This window comes from Lynx rufus, unplaced genomic scaffold, assembly GCF_022079265.1.
Source record: "Lynx rufus isolate CCGP_SWC_20201006 ecotype Redwood Valley unplaced genomic scaffold, mLynRuf1.p SCAF_11, whole genome shotgun sequence".
NCBI classification, from domain to species: Eukaryota; Metazoa; Chordata; class Mammalia; order Carnivora; family Felidae; genus Lynx; species Lynx rufus.
In genome coordinates, this window is record NW_025814825.1 from 34,447,941 (window position 1) to 34,464,320 (window position 16,380).

General features: G+C 35.7%; 1 protein-coding gene across 9 annotated transcripts in view; it reads left to right on the forward strand.

Annotated features, from left to right (window-relative positions):
* The window catches only part of EXOC6 (exocyst complex component 6), a 229,691-nt gene that overhangs the window by 160,994 nt on the left and 52,317 nt on the right, over positions 1–16,380 (forward strand). For all 9 annotated transcript variants that reach the window (XM_047073175.1, XM_047073177.1, XM_047073176.1 and 6 more), the window contains one exon: positions 11,215–11,356. In XM_047073175.1, coding sequence (XP_046929131.1) covers positions 11,215–11,356 — 142 coding nt within the window. The remainder of the gene's footprint in view (positions 1–11,214; positions 11,357–16,380) is intronic.

Genomic DNA, 16,380 nt, shown 5'->3' on the forward strand with positions numbered 1-16,380 from the left:
ATAGTTATTTTGGTGAAACAGGAGGATTCCCTGGGACTTGATTGTGAAAGTTAGTATTATGGTTGCATCTGTGGTGAGTGCAGTGCTTTGGAAAACCTCTCTGTGGTCACCCCATGCATGACAGGGCACAATTTGTAGATATCTTCCTCATCTATAAAGTGAGGGCTGTAAGGGTATATGCCCTATAGATTTTTGTGAGGGTTAAATGAGATAGTATACATAAAGTACTTAGAAAAGCACTTGGCATATAATAAGCACTCAAAAAATACTAGCTGTTATTATTACCTGCTTTTAAGACTGTTTATGCTTTTCCTGAGTGCTTTTTCTCTACAGACCTTATCCCAAAATCCACTTGTAGAAATCTATCTCAGTGCATAACACAGTATGATTCATGACCAAGTGCACATTTTTCTTTTTCACTACAAACCCAGTATTGCTCCCCTGAATTGCCTTAGCTTTCACCTTTTTTCATGGCTTCATCATATTTTGCGTTTTACTGTGTTTCTTCTTTTGACCTCCAGTTGTGAGCTCTCAATGGCCAGAGTAAGAACTCATAAATACTTTTTGAATGTGTAGATATTAAAAGTTCTTAACTTTAAAAAATCTCATCTAGCATTTGAAATTTAAAATGTCGGCGCCTGGGTGGCGCAGTCGGTTAAGCGTCCGACTTCAGCCAGGTCACGATCTCGCGGTCCGGGAGTTCGAGCCCCGCGTCAGGCTCTGGGCTGATGGCTCAGAGCCTGGAGCCTGTTTCCGATGCTGTGTCTCCCTCTCTCTCTGCCCCTCCCCCGTTCATGCTCTGTCTCTCTCTGTCCCAAAAATAAATAAACGTTGAAAAAAAAAATTAAAAAAAAATAATAATAAAATGTTCCTAACCTTTCTGTTCCTATTCCTGTTATCAAAATTCAAATTTTGATGATTGTAATTATTTTCTTTTTTTTTTTTTTAATTTTTTTTCAACGTTTATTTATTTTTGGGACAGAGAGAGACAGAGCATGAACGGGGGAGGGGCAGAGAGAGAGGGAGACACAGCATCGGAAACAGGCTCCAGGCTCTGAGCCATCAGCCCAGAGCCTGACGCGGGGCTCGAACTCCCGGACCGCGAGATCGTGACCTGGCTGAAGTCGGACGCTTAACCGACTGCGCCACCCAGGTGCCCCCCAATTGTAATTATTTTCTAATTAGTCTTTGCCAGTAGTTTCTCCTTACTTCAGTTCATCACACATACCTGTACTAGATTATTCTTTCTAGAGTACAGTCTAATCACATTTCCCTGTTGAAAAGCTTCAAGGTCTCTTGCTTACCTAAAGTAAAAATTTCACAGGCTAACAAAAAAGAATTATCTCAGCCTCTTTCCAGATACATTTCTGACCATTACTCAATATGGGCATTCAAAGTGGAAAATCCAGTGTCCTGGATCTGTCTTTTACTTTCTACATTGGCTTCATTTATAATTGTAAAACTGCTGGATCTCTTCCAAAAGCATTTTTTTTAAATTTTTTTTTTTTTCAACGTTTTTATTTATTTTTGGGACAGAGAGAGACAGAGCATGAACGGGGGAGGGGCAGAGAGAGAGGGAGACACAGAATCGGAAACAGGCTCCAGGCTCTGAGCCATCAGCCCAGAGCCTGACGCGGGGCTCGAACTCACGGACTGCGAGATCGTGACCTGGCTGAAGTCGGACGCTTAACCGACTGCGCCACCCAGGCGCCCCCCAAAAGCATTTTTAATGCTACCTCTTTCACGAAGCATTTGCTAATTCCAGTTAACCTTATGTGGATACTTTGTCCCACTTTTACAGTACTGTTTATATTTTGTCCTCTACTATAGCTGTTTGAAGTCTCGCCTTCTTTCTGCTATTAGAATTTAATCCCTTTGTGTCAGGAACTGTTATCCACTCATTATATCTTCTGTAGCACCTAAACAATATTTTACACAGAGGAAGTGCTTAATAAGTATTTTTTAAATTAATATGAGAGAAATAGTAAAGAAATGGTCTGTTGTAAAAGCAATTTTCTTGTACACATAAGGAATATAAAAAGCATACTGCAAAATCAGAATTTTTGAATCGAATTTATTTGTCAAATATAGAATACTTTCTAGTTTTGAAGAGAAAGTTTGTACCCTTATTCATAGGCAAAAATTTTGAAAATGTCTATACAAAAGTTATTTGATAAAGGTGGTTTCAGTAGTGGTTAGAAATATTTGTATGTTTACTCTTTCCTTGCACATCTCCATGAAAGAATAACATACTAATTCAAACTACAACTCTCTTCACACCTATAAGTTGAGCAGTGATTGAAACAAAGTAAAAGACATGATAGCACCAAAATAACTGTTGTGAATTCCCAGCACTAAGGACAAGTACTTCGTCCCATTGAAGGGACAGACCTTCAAGCTTTCACTTCAACTTTTTCTTCATTTGCTATAGTAATTGTTAAGTACTTACTAAGCTTGCTAACAGATTTCCTGCAGATAAGTCATATGCATGTTCAAAATACAGAAGTGATGTTCCGAAGTGATACTAACCCTGTTATTCAAAAAAAAAAAAAAATCCAAAACGCTCAAATTTTTATCATCTATTTAAGAAGTCAGCAATAGATTTTGGGGTCAGTTTTGTATAAATTTGCACGAGAAATTTTAAAAGGTGTGACACTTGAATGTCCAGTGTTTTGAAAAAGTTACTTAATATGAGATAATTCTTTCTCTGATGATAAAGGAGGTATTCTAATGGCATTTTTGATACCCATTTCCATACTTTACGTAATAAGTTAATTCCAAGTACACAAAATCAACTAGAACAAACCATTGACAGTCATCAATTCATTGGAGAGAATTAAAGAACCTTGAGAAAGAATGTAAATGAAAAAGTTGAAAACCATTAAAACCCACTCTTACAAATGGAATTTATATTTTTTAAGCTTTTTTATTTTAATACATATATTTTTAAGTAATCTTTACACCCAAGGTAGGGCTTAAACTCATGACCCCGAGATCAAGAGTCATATGCTCCACTGACAGAACCAGCTAGGCACCACTATATTTTTTCTTAGGCTTTTTGTTAATGTAATAAAATAGTTAAATGATTTTCACTAATACAAGTTAATTGGGGAAAAAGTGAATCTTGCTTTTTAGTTGAAAATTAATGTACTTGAATTTTATAACTTTAATCTTTTTAAGTATTTACTAAGTTGATGCTGGCTAATCTTGGTAAGAGATTTAATTGCATTAAGTTGTAAGTCTTATGTGTGTATATAACATAGCACACTTAAATAATTTCTGCTGCCAAAAGTTTAGAAAATAGCAGTTTGATTCAGGACATAATTGGAAGAAGTAATAGTAACAGAGGGCTTTTAGTTTAGAAGGAAACAGCATGAGAGATTTAGTAGAAAGCTAGTGGATTAGGAAAGAACTCATGACCTAACCAATAAGTAACAGATCAGTGAGATATAAATGGAAATAATTGGAATGGATTATTCTCAGCCCATAGACTAAATGTATGTATAGGCATGTGCATCATACATATGCACACTTACAAATATCCTATAATTTTATTCTTTAATAACTATCAATGAAATAGACTAGATCATTGGTGCTGGCTTTATGAGCAAAGTGCCATTCTGAACAGGAAGATTTAGTACTAAAAACAAATGAAAATGCAATATCTGACCGTTTTACTACCAGATGACAACAGAGAATTCACATTTAGAAAGTTAATTAAGTTGTTGCAGATAGCAATGGTAAAGTTCTAGGAATGCAAATGGTATCTTCCCCTTTAACTTGTATTCCACAATAGAAAGAAAAATACAAAAGATCATTTGTTCTCCAAAGTTAAATGGATAAAAGTTGAAATCAGGGAAGAAGAAAAAGGAATAAAATATGCAAATAAGAGAATCTATGAGTTAGAATTATGTTTTTATCGTGAGCAGATAAAGACAGCAAAAAGGAGGTCAGATCCCTTGAAGAGAAAGATAGGAGACGATAGGGAAAGATGAAGTCAGAGGTTTCCTGTGCGAGCCCCTATCTAGTGGTGCCAAAGAGCCTGCTTTTCTTTTTACTTCCCTGTATGGAGCCTAACAAGAATGGAAAAGGATGAGGATAGAGCTGATGGGAAAGGTGGAACAGCTTTGGTGCATTTATATTTACAGTATGTTTGCAGGTCAGAGGTAACAAAATTCAGCAGGCCAAGATGCTGATACATACTTATAGAAAGAGTATGTAAGTTACTGTAATACAAAAAGTAAGGAGGTTGGCCTTTGGAAAATCCCACCAAAAGAGCATGTGCAGACAAATATTACATACAGGGAAGGAATTCAGAGGGCCAGCAACATTTTAATCACTTCCTTTTGTTTCATTCAGGAGACCTTAGGTATTGTAGGAAAGCTGTCATGTTGTTTTAAATCTTTCTACTTATGAAAATCAGTGTGTTAGATGGTAGCATTGAGATTAAAAGCCTCTGTCAATTCTTTGGAAACAAGAAGGGAGCAGTTGGCAAGGCATACTGTAGATACTCTCAGAGTATCATTGAATGTCATTTGCAAGATTGTCTTGCAAATGACAATCAAGAAAAAACGTGATCACTTACCTTGATCAGTCCCTCCCACTTTGTATAGATTTTGTCTTGTTTTAAATATATAACCTCCCTCCACTTGATACATTTCCCTTACTCTTTTAAAAAATCCATTTCCAGGTACTTCCTCAACTAGAAGTGAATCTGACAGTATCTACCCCAACCCCATTCCCACAGTCTAAGACTTAGCCCAGTGAAATTACCTATTCAGAAAGCCCTTGACATTCTGAATGAGTATACCCCAAAACTTTGAGAATATTCAAATTTGAGAATATGCTATGCCATGTAATTTCTTTCAGAAAGTGCTATAAAATGTACCTGAAAAGTGTAGACCTTAACAAGAGTTATGTTTCCATGTCAACTAACAGAAGACAGCAAAGCCACAGAGTTCGAAGGTTGGGACTTTGCATTGAGTGCATTCAGTCTCCCAGTGATTATCACCCTCCCCACCCCCACCCATACCCAGTTTCACAGAGTATATTATTCAAATGTGTGCCTCATCAAATTAAGCCCTACTTGCACTGGACTCTCAGATTCCTAAAAGGTCAAAACCTAAATTTAAATCCTTGGATGACAAAAGTCTGCTCTCAGCTATCCTTGTGTATATGTGGCTGCATTTATGATAGCCACCTACCTACATATGTTAATAAGAGAGAGTCAGTTGGCTTGACTGACATTTTCCATTTTACTAATGGCCATGTGGAAACAACTTATATTGTCTAACGTGTTAGTGATTCTAGCAACTTCTTTGCAAATTTAAATTGTATTGGGATTACAGACTAGTACATTTTAATGATTAAATAGCCCTTATACTCTGAGCTGGGTGCTTATGTAAAGAAATGAAGATATGGCTCTGCTATCACAGAGCTGTTATTAAAACAGTTCCTGGGATGCTTCATTGTTTCACTCTTAAATTCTGTGGCTTAGTCATAGTACCCACTCTTCACAGGGAAAATTACAGCGCATCTTTAACTTCCCTTTCCTTACAGTTGCCAAGTGAGAAAAGTTATAGAGCCTTAATATTTTGTTTCCCTACTTAAACATATGCTTAACTGCCCAATTTGTTATTATCAAGTAGGCTTAAGAGTTAGAAATAATCCCTGTCAGCTCCCACACAGCATAAACTAGTTTCCTCTTCTTGCTAGTCTGGGCAAAAGTGCATGCAGCTTTCACCATTTTATCTTGATTTCTGATATTATCAATTGCTTGGAAGCAGAGGCATTTCTTCAAAACCTTGACCTTTTCTGGACCGTTACTGCTCTGTTTGCCTTTGCATTCTCTTTCTACCTATTAAAGATAGAATGAGTTGGAAGATGTCATGACATCAACAATGATATTTACAGAAAGCTAAAAATCAAGATATTGCATATCATCTAAGGCCATGCTCAGAAGATTTTTTTTTTTTAATTAGGGGCGCCTGGGTGGCTCAGTCGGTTAAGCGTCCAATTCAGGTCATGATCTCACGGTCCACGAGTTTGAGCCCTGCGTCGGGCTCTGTGATGACAGCTCAGAGCCTGGAGCCTGCTTTGGTTTTTGTGTGTGTGTGTGTGTGTGTGTGTGTGACTCTCTCTCTCTACCCCTCCCCATTCATGCTCTGTCTCTGTCTCTCAAAAATGAAAAAATGTTAAAAACATAAAATAATAAAAGGCCACCAAAGTTTGATGAGCCCTATAGGAAGTTTTGAATGAAAGAGAAATAGCCATGTATTACAGCTATCCTAAAGTTTTCCCAGTTTGCAGAATTTTTCCCCCAACTTTAAAATGATTGTGTTCTATTTAATCTCTATGTGTGTGTGTGTGTGTGTGTGTGTGTGTGTGTGTGTTCCCAAGAGCAAGCATTTATGTTACAGTCTCATGTTATAAAGTTATTAAAACTCACTGAAGGAATTCATCTTGATATTTAAGCCTTTCTAACTCACCCATTCCATATTATTGGGAATCTGAGACATTTCAGTGTTCTATATGTCAGTATTACGGTGTTCAGACAGAAGCCTATTTTAGGAGCTAGAAGAATCTTTGTGCATTTGTGAAGTCATCTTGGGGAAATTTTCATGTATTCTAATGTTTTAGGTATGTTTTTTCATGATTTATTTAATACATTCTTTACATATGAGCAAGATGTAGTTTTATATAGTAAAACTTTAGATTAGTGGTTCTTATATAAAATGGAAGAACAATAAATTTCTTAAGTTAAAATGTCTACTTTTCAACTAGACATATTTTCTCATATTTCAGTTAGGAATTTATTTCTAATTTTAGTGTTTACTTCACATTTGATGAAAGACTTCACTCTTTTAGTCTGTTAGTTTTTAAAAAGGCTATGCATTGTGGCTCTTTGGGAGACTGACCAATTCATCAATACTTCCCTTTCTCTTTTGCCTTTCCTTTGAAAAGACTATTTCACAGTTTCAACTGAAATTTATGCAGCAAACAGAGAGGCAGTGATTTAGAATAATATGGCAATATTTTACTGCTTTAATTTAAACAACTTAAAAAATTAATAACTTAAATAATTGTAAAAAGCCGTACATAATCAGAATTAGTTAATAAGTTCTGTTGCCAGTGTTAGAGTTAATATTCAAATTGACCATGATTTTACTTCAGTTTTCCATTTTTTTCTGACAAGAGTTATGTAACCTTTTAAAACAAAACCTGTTATCAATTTAAAGAACAATAAATGCAATGCACAATATTTTTGAGTCTATATATTTCTTTTTACTTAAATAAAAAAGTAGTTTATTGTGCAAAGTTGACCTTTTCTGGGAATATAAATAGAGTAAAATGGATTCTCCTGGGATCTTTAAGGAAGGGAGACCAATACAGAAAGAATGGTTGTGATTTCAAGAGCACATTTTTATGTTACATGTAGTTGAGAGAGAATGAAAGCAGCATTGAAAAATGCTTTCAAATAATTACTGTTGAAATCAAACCTTTCTTTTTTTATTAGATCTTTGAAATAAGAGAATGGTGAGACAGAAATGAAAACTTCAAATGAAAATTTAAATGTGTCAAATTAGTTTTTAAGTATTCTACATTTCTCCTATTATTATATCAGAGTAGATCTATCAAAACATTACTTTGAAACCAAAACAGTTTTGAGCCATAATCTAATAAAATGTGTTGTATTTTTGTTACCATGTCATTTTGCGGTGTTTCAAAGGAAATGGAGTATCTTTAGCCTAATCTATAATAGTAAATTATTTTAGAAATTTGGCTTGACATACAAACAGATGTGTTTTCTTGATTCCTTTTAAACTGAGGGTTGGTGGTTTGTGGTTTATTGTTCCTGTGATTGGCATTAAAAGCCTTATTTCACAGCTTGCAGTGAGGGACTATTGGGTAAAGAGTGGCTGTGTTCCACAAACTAAATTCAAAAAGTGTCAATCAAGGTCTCACATAGGTTGCCTAGAGAATGAGTTTTCTTACTGATTTCACCAAATGTCGCCTCATGCTGTCTTTGATTGGCACAGCCTGGCAGGGAGGATGGATGAATCTGTCACCGACTGGTTAATTGTGTTGCTGGTCTCAGTCTGACATCAGGTCTTTGACTCTTAAGTGGCTCAATACAAAACAAATTAGCAGATTGTAGTCATATTTCTCATTCTATATGCTTTGACTTTGTTGAATGCAGTCCATAAATCATATTGACTGACACACAAGTAAATGATGAAAGCTGCTTTTGAGACATGGATCTAGAAAGCAGCGCTGTGAAGGTGCCATGGAAGGATGCATATGGTTGACCCTTTGGGAATTTCCTAGGAGCCAAATGTCTCCTTACCACAATTGTTCTTAGAAGAAAAGCTTTTGGGTAATGCAAAAAGGATCTAATATGTCAGCAGATTCTCTTTTACAAGTTCCTTTGAAATATAAGAAGTTTGTCTAAGGGTTTTCTCTCTTTGCAAGTTGTTTTTCAGCAAAATGTTAGAGGAGGGTAAAAAAGTAGTTACCTTTAAAAGTTTGGCAGGTGTTTTTACTTACTTGTTGAACTTTGTGTTAAAGAGAAAGAAAATGTTAATAGTAGTTGCAATTAATTTTTCAGATGAGGGCAGCAGAAATTTCTAGGTGCTTGAAATTTATTATTTTGGTTTCGTTTGTTAAAAAACAGAGCATCTCTAATGAAACAGGCTAGTTTTCAAAGATCGTTCATTGCAAAAGTACTTAGATTATTTTTGTTCTAGAAAATGATAATATTATAAGAATGTCAATAATAAAAACAATAGTAATGTTCAGAAAGGGGTGTTTTGTTTATGCCAAATGTACAAGGGCTACATCAGAAATGAATTGCCATAGGTATTTTTTGGGTGTGTAAATATTTGGAACATTAAACATTTTCTCTCTAAATATAAGTAATAGATGGAAATTTATGAATATTGTGCACATTTTATGGTTAGGAATTAAACATTTTTTTTAATGTATAATCTTATAGAACTTTTAAAATACTTACAGAATCCAAACCTTTTATATTAACTTTAATTTGGGGCTATAAAAAGAACTTACTTCATTTGAAGATTTATAAAATATTTTACAAATACTTTAATCTTGTATCTTTGAGAACAATAAGCCTGTATTTAATATGTTTAATCAGAAGAAATTTAGTATTAGGGTTTTATTATTATGTATGTTGTTTAAACAAAAAGTTAAATTAGCACGCATGTGCACGTGTGTGTGTGTGTGTGTGTGTGTGTGTGTGTGTGTGTGTATTTTCGTTATCTATTTCCACTAAGTTTATGGAATAGCTGCCTGTATTTCTGTACTCTTACCATCATTTTTGGCTCCAGTACTATTGTTATATAGTCATTTGTACCGTCAGAACCCATGTTGAATTTTAAGTATCACTTTAAAATTATACCACTTACCTTGTACAGTGTGTTTACTTATGAAATGAATATAATAGTGATTTAGGGGGGCAATTTATTAATCTGTTTTGCAGTTAGTATATTATAGAGGCAACATAAGTAGAACATGGAGCTGATTGGATGGAGAAGTACATGAAACTAAAATGCAGTAGTTGTTCCATTGGGTCAAAATTACATTCCTGTTAAGTATTGTCAAGCCTGTTACATTATAATTAAATTACATGCCATTGATTTCTCCTCTTTCTACGTTTTTGTCCCCCTCCCATTCATATTGATATTATGGTGCTTGGGGAATGGAGCTGCATGTCTCCCAGACTAATTCCTCTTGGGTTTGGGGGATCTTGAAGCATGCTGGGTTTTGCATTGTTTGTTACATTCCTTTTTGGCAGTTCATCAGTATCTGTCAAATATATTGTTTGCATTGGCTTTTATCTCTACGTTTTTGATTGAGAAATTGAGATTCCATTTTAGATACAGTTTTTCACTGCATAGTGTCTAGATGCTAAAGACTTACTCAAAAAGATTGCCTTGTTTCTAGCCTGACTTTAAATGTGTAGCTTAATGAACAAATGTTCTAATAAATATCTTAAAAATATATTTATGTTCTTTCTTACTTCCCTGACAGATCAACTGTGTAAAACATTTCTGTACTAATTTAGTGAAGCATTTATGTTCAGGAGATTTTTTTCATGACTTGATTAGCCTTTGTGAAAGTAGGAAAAGAATAATTATCAAATAGCACTGAGTAAATATTTATTAATGCAGATGAGGCAAAACATGGCACATTTTCCAAAAGTCATTATTTCTGACCATATTCATGGATCTTTGAATCCTATCACAGGAGTTAGTCCATCACCAAATCACATCGTTGTAGGTTGAAGACAGAAATACTAGGAGCAGTATTAGACAGGAAAACTATACAGGACAGAGTCTTTATAGTAATTTATTTTAAGCTTTTAATTGAAATCTGTCTAAAGAAGCAATTTATACTAAAAGTGATGTAATGTGATTCAGCTTTGTAATCTAGAGATGAAACATGTAGCCTTAATTAAGGCTATCAGGGAAAATTTCTGTAGTTTTTAGGAGCTATTATGGTAGAAAATATTTTATAATGATACAAATGTGAAACAAAACCACAAATATTTGTAGTTTACTTAACCATATATTTCTAAATTATCAGATGATTTTAAAACTAAATTTAGGTCTGTAGATGATTTTGAAATCATGTTGGTAGGTAAGCCCCCTGAGCTAATTGAAGCTATGCTACAAATTCATGTTCTGATTAGAAGTAAGGACTTAAGATTGAAAGTATATTTTGAATTTTAGGCACAGTTTAAATAGGAAATTATATTGTTTATTAACTAACTTTATTCTGGCTTTAATTATAGGAAGGAAAGCTTAAAAAGCATTATATGAATAAAATGTTCTGTCAGTACGATAACTTGTCATATTTTAATGTGTATTTTTAAAAATACTTGAGACATTTCAAGAGGTCTAAAATAATAATTCATGTGTTTTTTACCTGTCTTTTAATTTTCCTGAGTGCAGTTAGAACTTCAATGATATTTATGTCCTGAGGAGGACAAGTAAACAAGATTAATTTTAATTCCTGTGCTAAAAGCATAGCCACTCAGAATACAGAAATAGAAAGGCCAATAATCACTGTTGTACCCCCTAAAAGACAACAAAAAGAATGTCAGGTATATAATTTTTCTGATACTTTATGATGTATTTCTGTGTTTACTTATTTGCTTATTTATGTTTTGTTTTTGGTATTTGTTTTAAACAGGGGAAAGTTGCCCAGACTGCTTGCATGTCAGCCTGCCAGCATCTGTCAACATCCTTAATGCAGATGCTATTGGACAGTGAGTTAAAACAGATAAGCATGGGAGCCGTTCAGCAGTTTAACTTAGATGTCATACAGTGTGAATGTAAGTACCTTACTGGTTAAATCTCATGCATTCCTAGGAATCTATTTTTAAATTATATGAAAAAAAAATGGTATATAGAAGGATAGTTCAGAAAAGAGGGAAAAGGCCTGGATCAGTGAGATTTTCAGCAGCCTTAGAAGTGACTTCTTTCCAGAAAGAGAAAAATACCTCAGCTTCAGTTTAGGGCCTCTAGAGCTCTATCTAGAAAGCACTGAAGTGGCAGTACAGACTGGGATAATTGAAAAATGATTCATTTTCCTCCTCAGTCCTTTTTCTGGTCATTCTTCCCAGGACACTCCTAACATTGGTCATAAATGAATGAAATCATTCTAAGTTTGTCATTCTTACTTTATCGGTAGGCAGTTTTTGTTTTTGTTTTTGTTTTAAGTTTATTTATTTTGAGAAAGAGAGAAAGCACGAATTGGGGAGGGACAGAGAGAGGGGAAGAGAGAGAGAATCCCAAGCAAGCTCCAACCCAGGAACCATGAGATCACGACCTTAGCCAAAGTCAGATGCTTAACGGACTGAGCCACCCGGGCACCCTGGTAGGTAGCTTTTTAGGTAATAGCTGGAAAGATAATCTTAGGACCCCACATTCCAAATGAAGCTTCTTTTGTATTCTGAATATTCGGTTCTCATTTCCCCCCCAATTTTTTAAGCTTTTACCTTTGCCATTGTTTTTCACTGTTTTCTGTAGGCAAGAGGTGAGCAGATTATATAATCTAATGTTGACATTAGCCAGTCTGCTTCAAAACGAGATGTGCTGTTTGGTTATTAGCCTTGTTTATATATGCTTCTGGATGTGTGTTCTATCACCTTAAATTATAACCTTAAATAAAGAATGTAAGTATACAGAGCAATTTTCAAACACTGCTTTCAAATGAATGGTACACTGATTAAATAATGAAAGTCTCTGGTTGACAATTCAGCCAGGCACCACTGTTGATAAATTGGAAATCAGTGGGGCACAGGAAGGATTATAAAATATTTGTCTGAGGCAAATTTTGCAATAATTTGCTGATGTTGATCAGCAGTTTGCAGCTGAAGCAAGAGTGACTTTTTTTCAACAATTATTGAATATTTGCCCACTGTATAAGGCATTCTGCTAAGAAAAACATAATTAATATTAAAAAGAATAATCATGTAAGCTGTTTGATCAAGATTAGCACAAAAAAATAAGTCCAAAGTTTTTTTAAAACGTACCTATTCCCTTCAAAAAAAAAAAAAAGAGAGATGCTTATTCACAAAGGAAAAGGAAATTAGTTTTTCCTTAGGGAAGAGAAGCATTCATTTTCTTTTCCTAAAAAGCATTTCTATTTTCTCTAGTTAGAAAACCTTTATTATATATCTTTCTCAAAATAAAACTATCATTTTAAAAATGGTATTTAGGGATGCCTGGGTGGCTCAGTTGGTTAAGCATCTGACTATTTCAGCTCAGGTCATGATCTCACAGTTTGTGAGTTCTAGACCTACTTTGGGCTCCATGCTGACAGCACACAGCCAGCTTAGGATTCTCTGTCTCCCTCTCTCTGCCCCTCCCCTGCTCCCTCCCTCCCTCCTCTCTCTCTCAAAAGTAAGTATATAAACATTTAAAACAATAAAAAATATATATATTTTTATATTGTATTTTAAAAATATTTATTAAAAAACACTTTTTCCCCCAAGTTTCTAAGCTCTAAGTAATTGTTATTCCATTCTACAAGTAGTTTGAAACTGATTTTTTTTTTTTAAGTTCTGTAAAAGTTATCTTAGGTTATCATTCCAGTATGACATTACATATGTAAATATCTTACATAAATATTGCTTTAGGCATTTTGTGTTATTAGATCTTGAATGTGGATTCAGAATAATTGAGTGGTTCAACCCTTTATTGGCATTTGGTTATGTCTTCTGAGGTTTTTTGTTCAGAAATGGAAATTACTGTTTGGCTAGGCATCTTTAGGTATCTAGATCTTGTGTTCTCTTCCCTCTTCATAAAAGGCTAGCCTGGCTCTACTTACCGAAAGGTACATAAACCCCCAAATCTGTGCCTCTCTGATTTCTATAGGATAGTTTCTACCTTCAGTTAACTTCTTATGTTGATATTTTCTTCTTCTTTTTTATTTTTTTTAATGTTTATTTATTTTTGAGAGAGACAGACAGAGCGCAAGCAGGGGAGAGGCAGAGAGAGAGAGGGAGATACAGAATCCGAAACAGGCTCCAGGCTCTGCGCTGTCAGCACAGAGCCCAGCACGGGGCTTGAACACAAACCTCGAAATCATGATCTGACCCGAAGTCGGACATTCACCTGAGCTGAGCCACCCAGGCGCCTCTGTTGATATTTTCTTAAAGCACTGTTCTCTTGGAAGAGACCAAGAAGAATCCTAAGTATGAGGTATAACTCGGGAAATCTGAGTTCAAATACAAGAAGGGTAACCCCCAGCCTGATGGGGGCCAAGGTTCAGACTCTATAGATATGGAAAGGGAGAGACCAGAATTCAAAGACAAACCACCCAAAATAATTCAGCTTTCTTTAAGATTATGCCTATGGTTGGCACTGCTCCTTAATACTTATCATGTATTACTTAATCATTATTTAATACAGTATCATACATTTAGTACTCATGGAACAAATATAAACCAACATTACATTTTCCATGTTTATTCCACTCTCTTTCTGGCGTAAGAGACTTTCTGTACCCCCTATCATGACTTTTAGTGACTGATTCACAAATCACTTAAAAATGAAACAGCTTTTTTTCTAATGAATATATTAAGAGAATTAAGTTTTCATTTCATTTTCTTTTTCTTTTTTTTTTTTAATTTTTTTTTAACGTTTATTTATTTTTGAGACAGAGAGAGATAGAGCATGAACAGGGGGAGGGTCAGAGAGAGAGAGGGAGACACAGAATCTGAAACAGGCTCCAGGCTCTGAGCTGTCAGCACAGAGCCCGACGTGGGGCTTGAACTCACGAACCGCGAGATCATGACCTGAGCTGAAGTCGGACGCTTAACCAACTGAGCCACCCAGGCGCCCCAAGTTTTCGTTTCATTTTAAGTAGTAGTTTTGTTTTTTTAAACCTGGAAGAAAGCAGTATTTTCTTTTTCTTGTTTTTCTTTTCTTTTTTTTTAATTTAAGATTTTATTTTTGAGTAATGTCTACACCCAGCATAGGGCACAAACCCACAACCTGGAGACCGAGAGTCGCATGCTGTACCGACTGAGCCAGCCTGGCACTCCAGAAAGCAGTTTTTTTAAATACACAGTTTAGGGGTACCTGAGTGGCTCAGTCAGTTCAGCGTTCCATTCTTGATTTTGACTCAGGTCATGATCTCATGGTTCATTAAACTGAGCCTGCATCAGGCTCTGTACTGACGGGGCCAAGCTTGCTTCAGATTCTGTCTCTCCCTCTCTGTCTCTGCCCCTCCCTGCTCATGCTCTCTCTCTCTCTCTCAAAATAAACAGTTTAAAAAAGATAAGATAAAAGGTTTGTTTTCAGTATGAATGCAGTGTGTATGCTTTCTACATACTGGGGCAGGGAGAGGGGGAGAGGGATTTGGCTAGATAGGAGGAAGGCTAGAATGCATCATAGATTTGTGAAGAGAAGGGATCTGGATACCATAGGAATCAATTGGGGTATGGATCAGAAAGAAGATAGACAGATAGTTCAAATGTAGAATCCTAAAAGCCAAATGATCATGGAATTTCACCACTCACTTGGTAATAAAGATACACGTACTCCTCTACCTTGAAATCCTCTCTAAATAACCCTGGCAAGAAGTTGTCCAGCTAGTCCTTGAACATCCAGTTTGGGGGATTAACTACTCTTCAGAAAATGTGTTTCCGTATAATACATCACTCTATCAGTTTCTTAAAGTGAGGTGAAATCCCTTTCTCTCAACTTCTCTTAATGGAGCTAGTTCTACCTTGGCTACTGTCACCACTGCCTTTGTGCAAATTAGAAGTGGGATCCCTGCTATAAGGAAAAGGTCCTCTAGAGTTGTCCCTTTTATATGAACTAGAAAAAGTTCACCCCTTTCCCAGCTGGACTCAACCCCCACCAAGGCACATGGTTTATCAAGTGAAATGTGAGCCCTTCCCTTCCTCCCCTCTCCTCTCCTCAGCTGGACACCCGTATGTAGTAAGCAGTCCGATACAGTCTGTATGTGGCAGTTCTGCCTAGGGTCATACAGAGAAAAAACAAATCCTCAGCCACAAGACCATTATATGAAAACTGCTCTTCCATCCTTCTAAATCTTCTGAAGGCCAGACATCAACAATTCCTCTTACTGTTCTCATGTAATACCATTTTAGATCCAAACATCTTCTTTGAACAAACTGGTTTGACTACCTTCTGTTTAATGTCTGGTACCCAAAGTTGACTACAGAGATACCCAGTTGTGGGAGAACCAGTATAATCTGCAGTTGGACTATCAAATACATTGTGCCATAATCTGTACTTTATTAATAAAACCTAAACTACGATTACCTATTTTGGTTGCCAGAGTATACTCTTCTATTGTTGAAGCTGTAGTCTTCTAAAACCTCTTCATCGTTCTCTTCCTCTCTTTATATGTGTGTGTGTGTGTGTGTGTGTGTGTGTGTGTGTGTGTGCGCTTGAGAGAGGGGGGGAGGGAGATTATTATTTTTTCAATGTATGAAATTTATTGTCAAATTGGTTTCCATACAACACCCAGTGCTCATCCCAAAAGGTGCCCTCCTCAATACCCATCACCCACCCTCTCCTCCCTCCCACCCCCCATCAACCCTCAGTTTGTTCTCAGTTTTTAAGAGTCTCTTATGCTTTGGCTCTTGAGGGAGGGAGATTATTAAGCTCTGTTTCCTTATCCTATACTTGTTTTGGGATTTTAAAGTTATCCCTATTAAATTTTAAGATTTGTCCCACAACTAACCTATTGAGATCTTTTTATATCAAAATTTAATATCATCCACAGATTTGTAATCATGCTTTTTATGTATTTAACGAGGCTACTAGCAAAATGTTGAACAAAACCATGTAACTATGTCATGAGCTACAGTACATT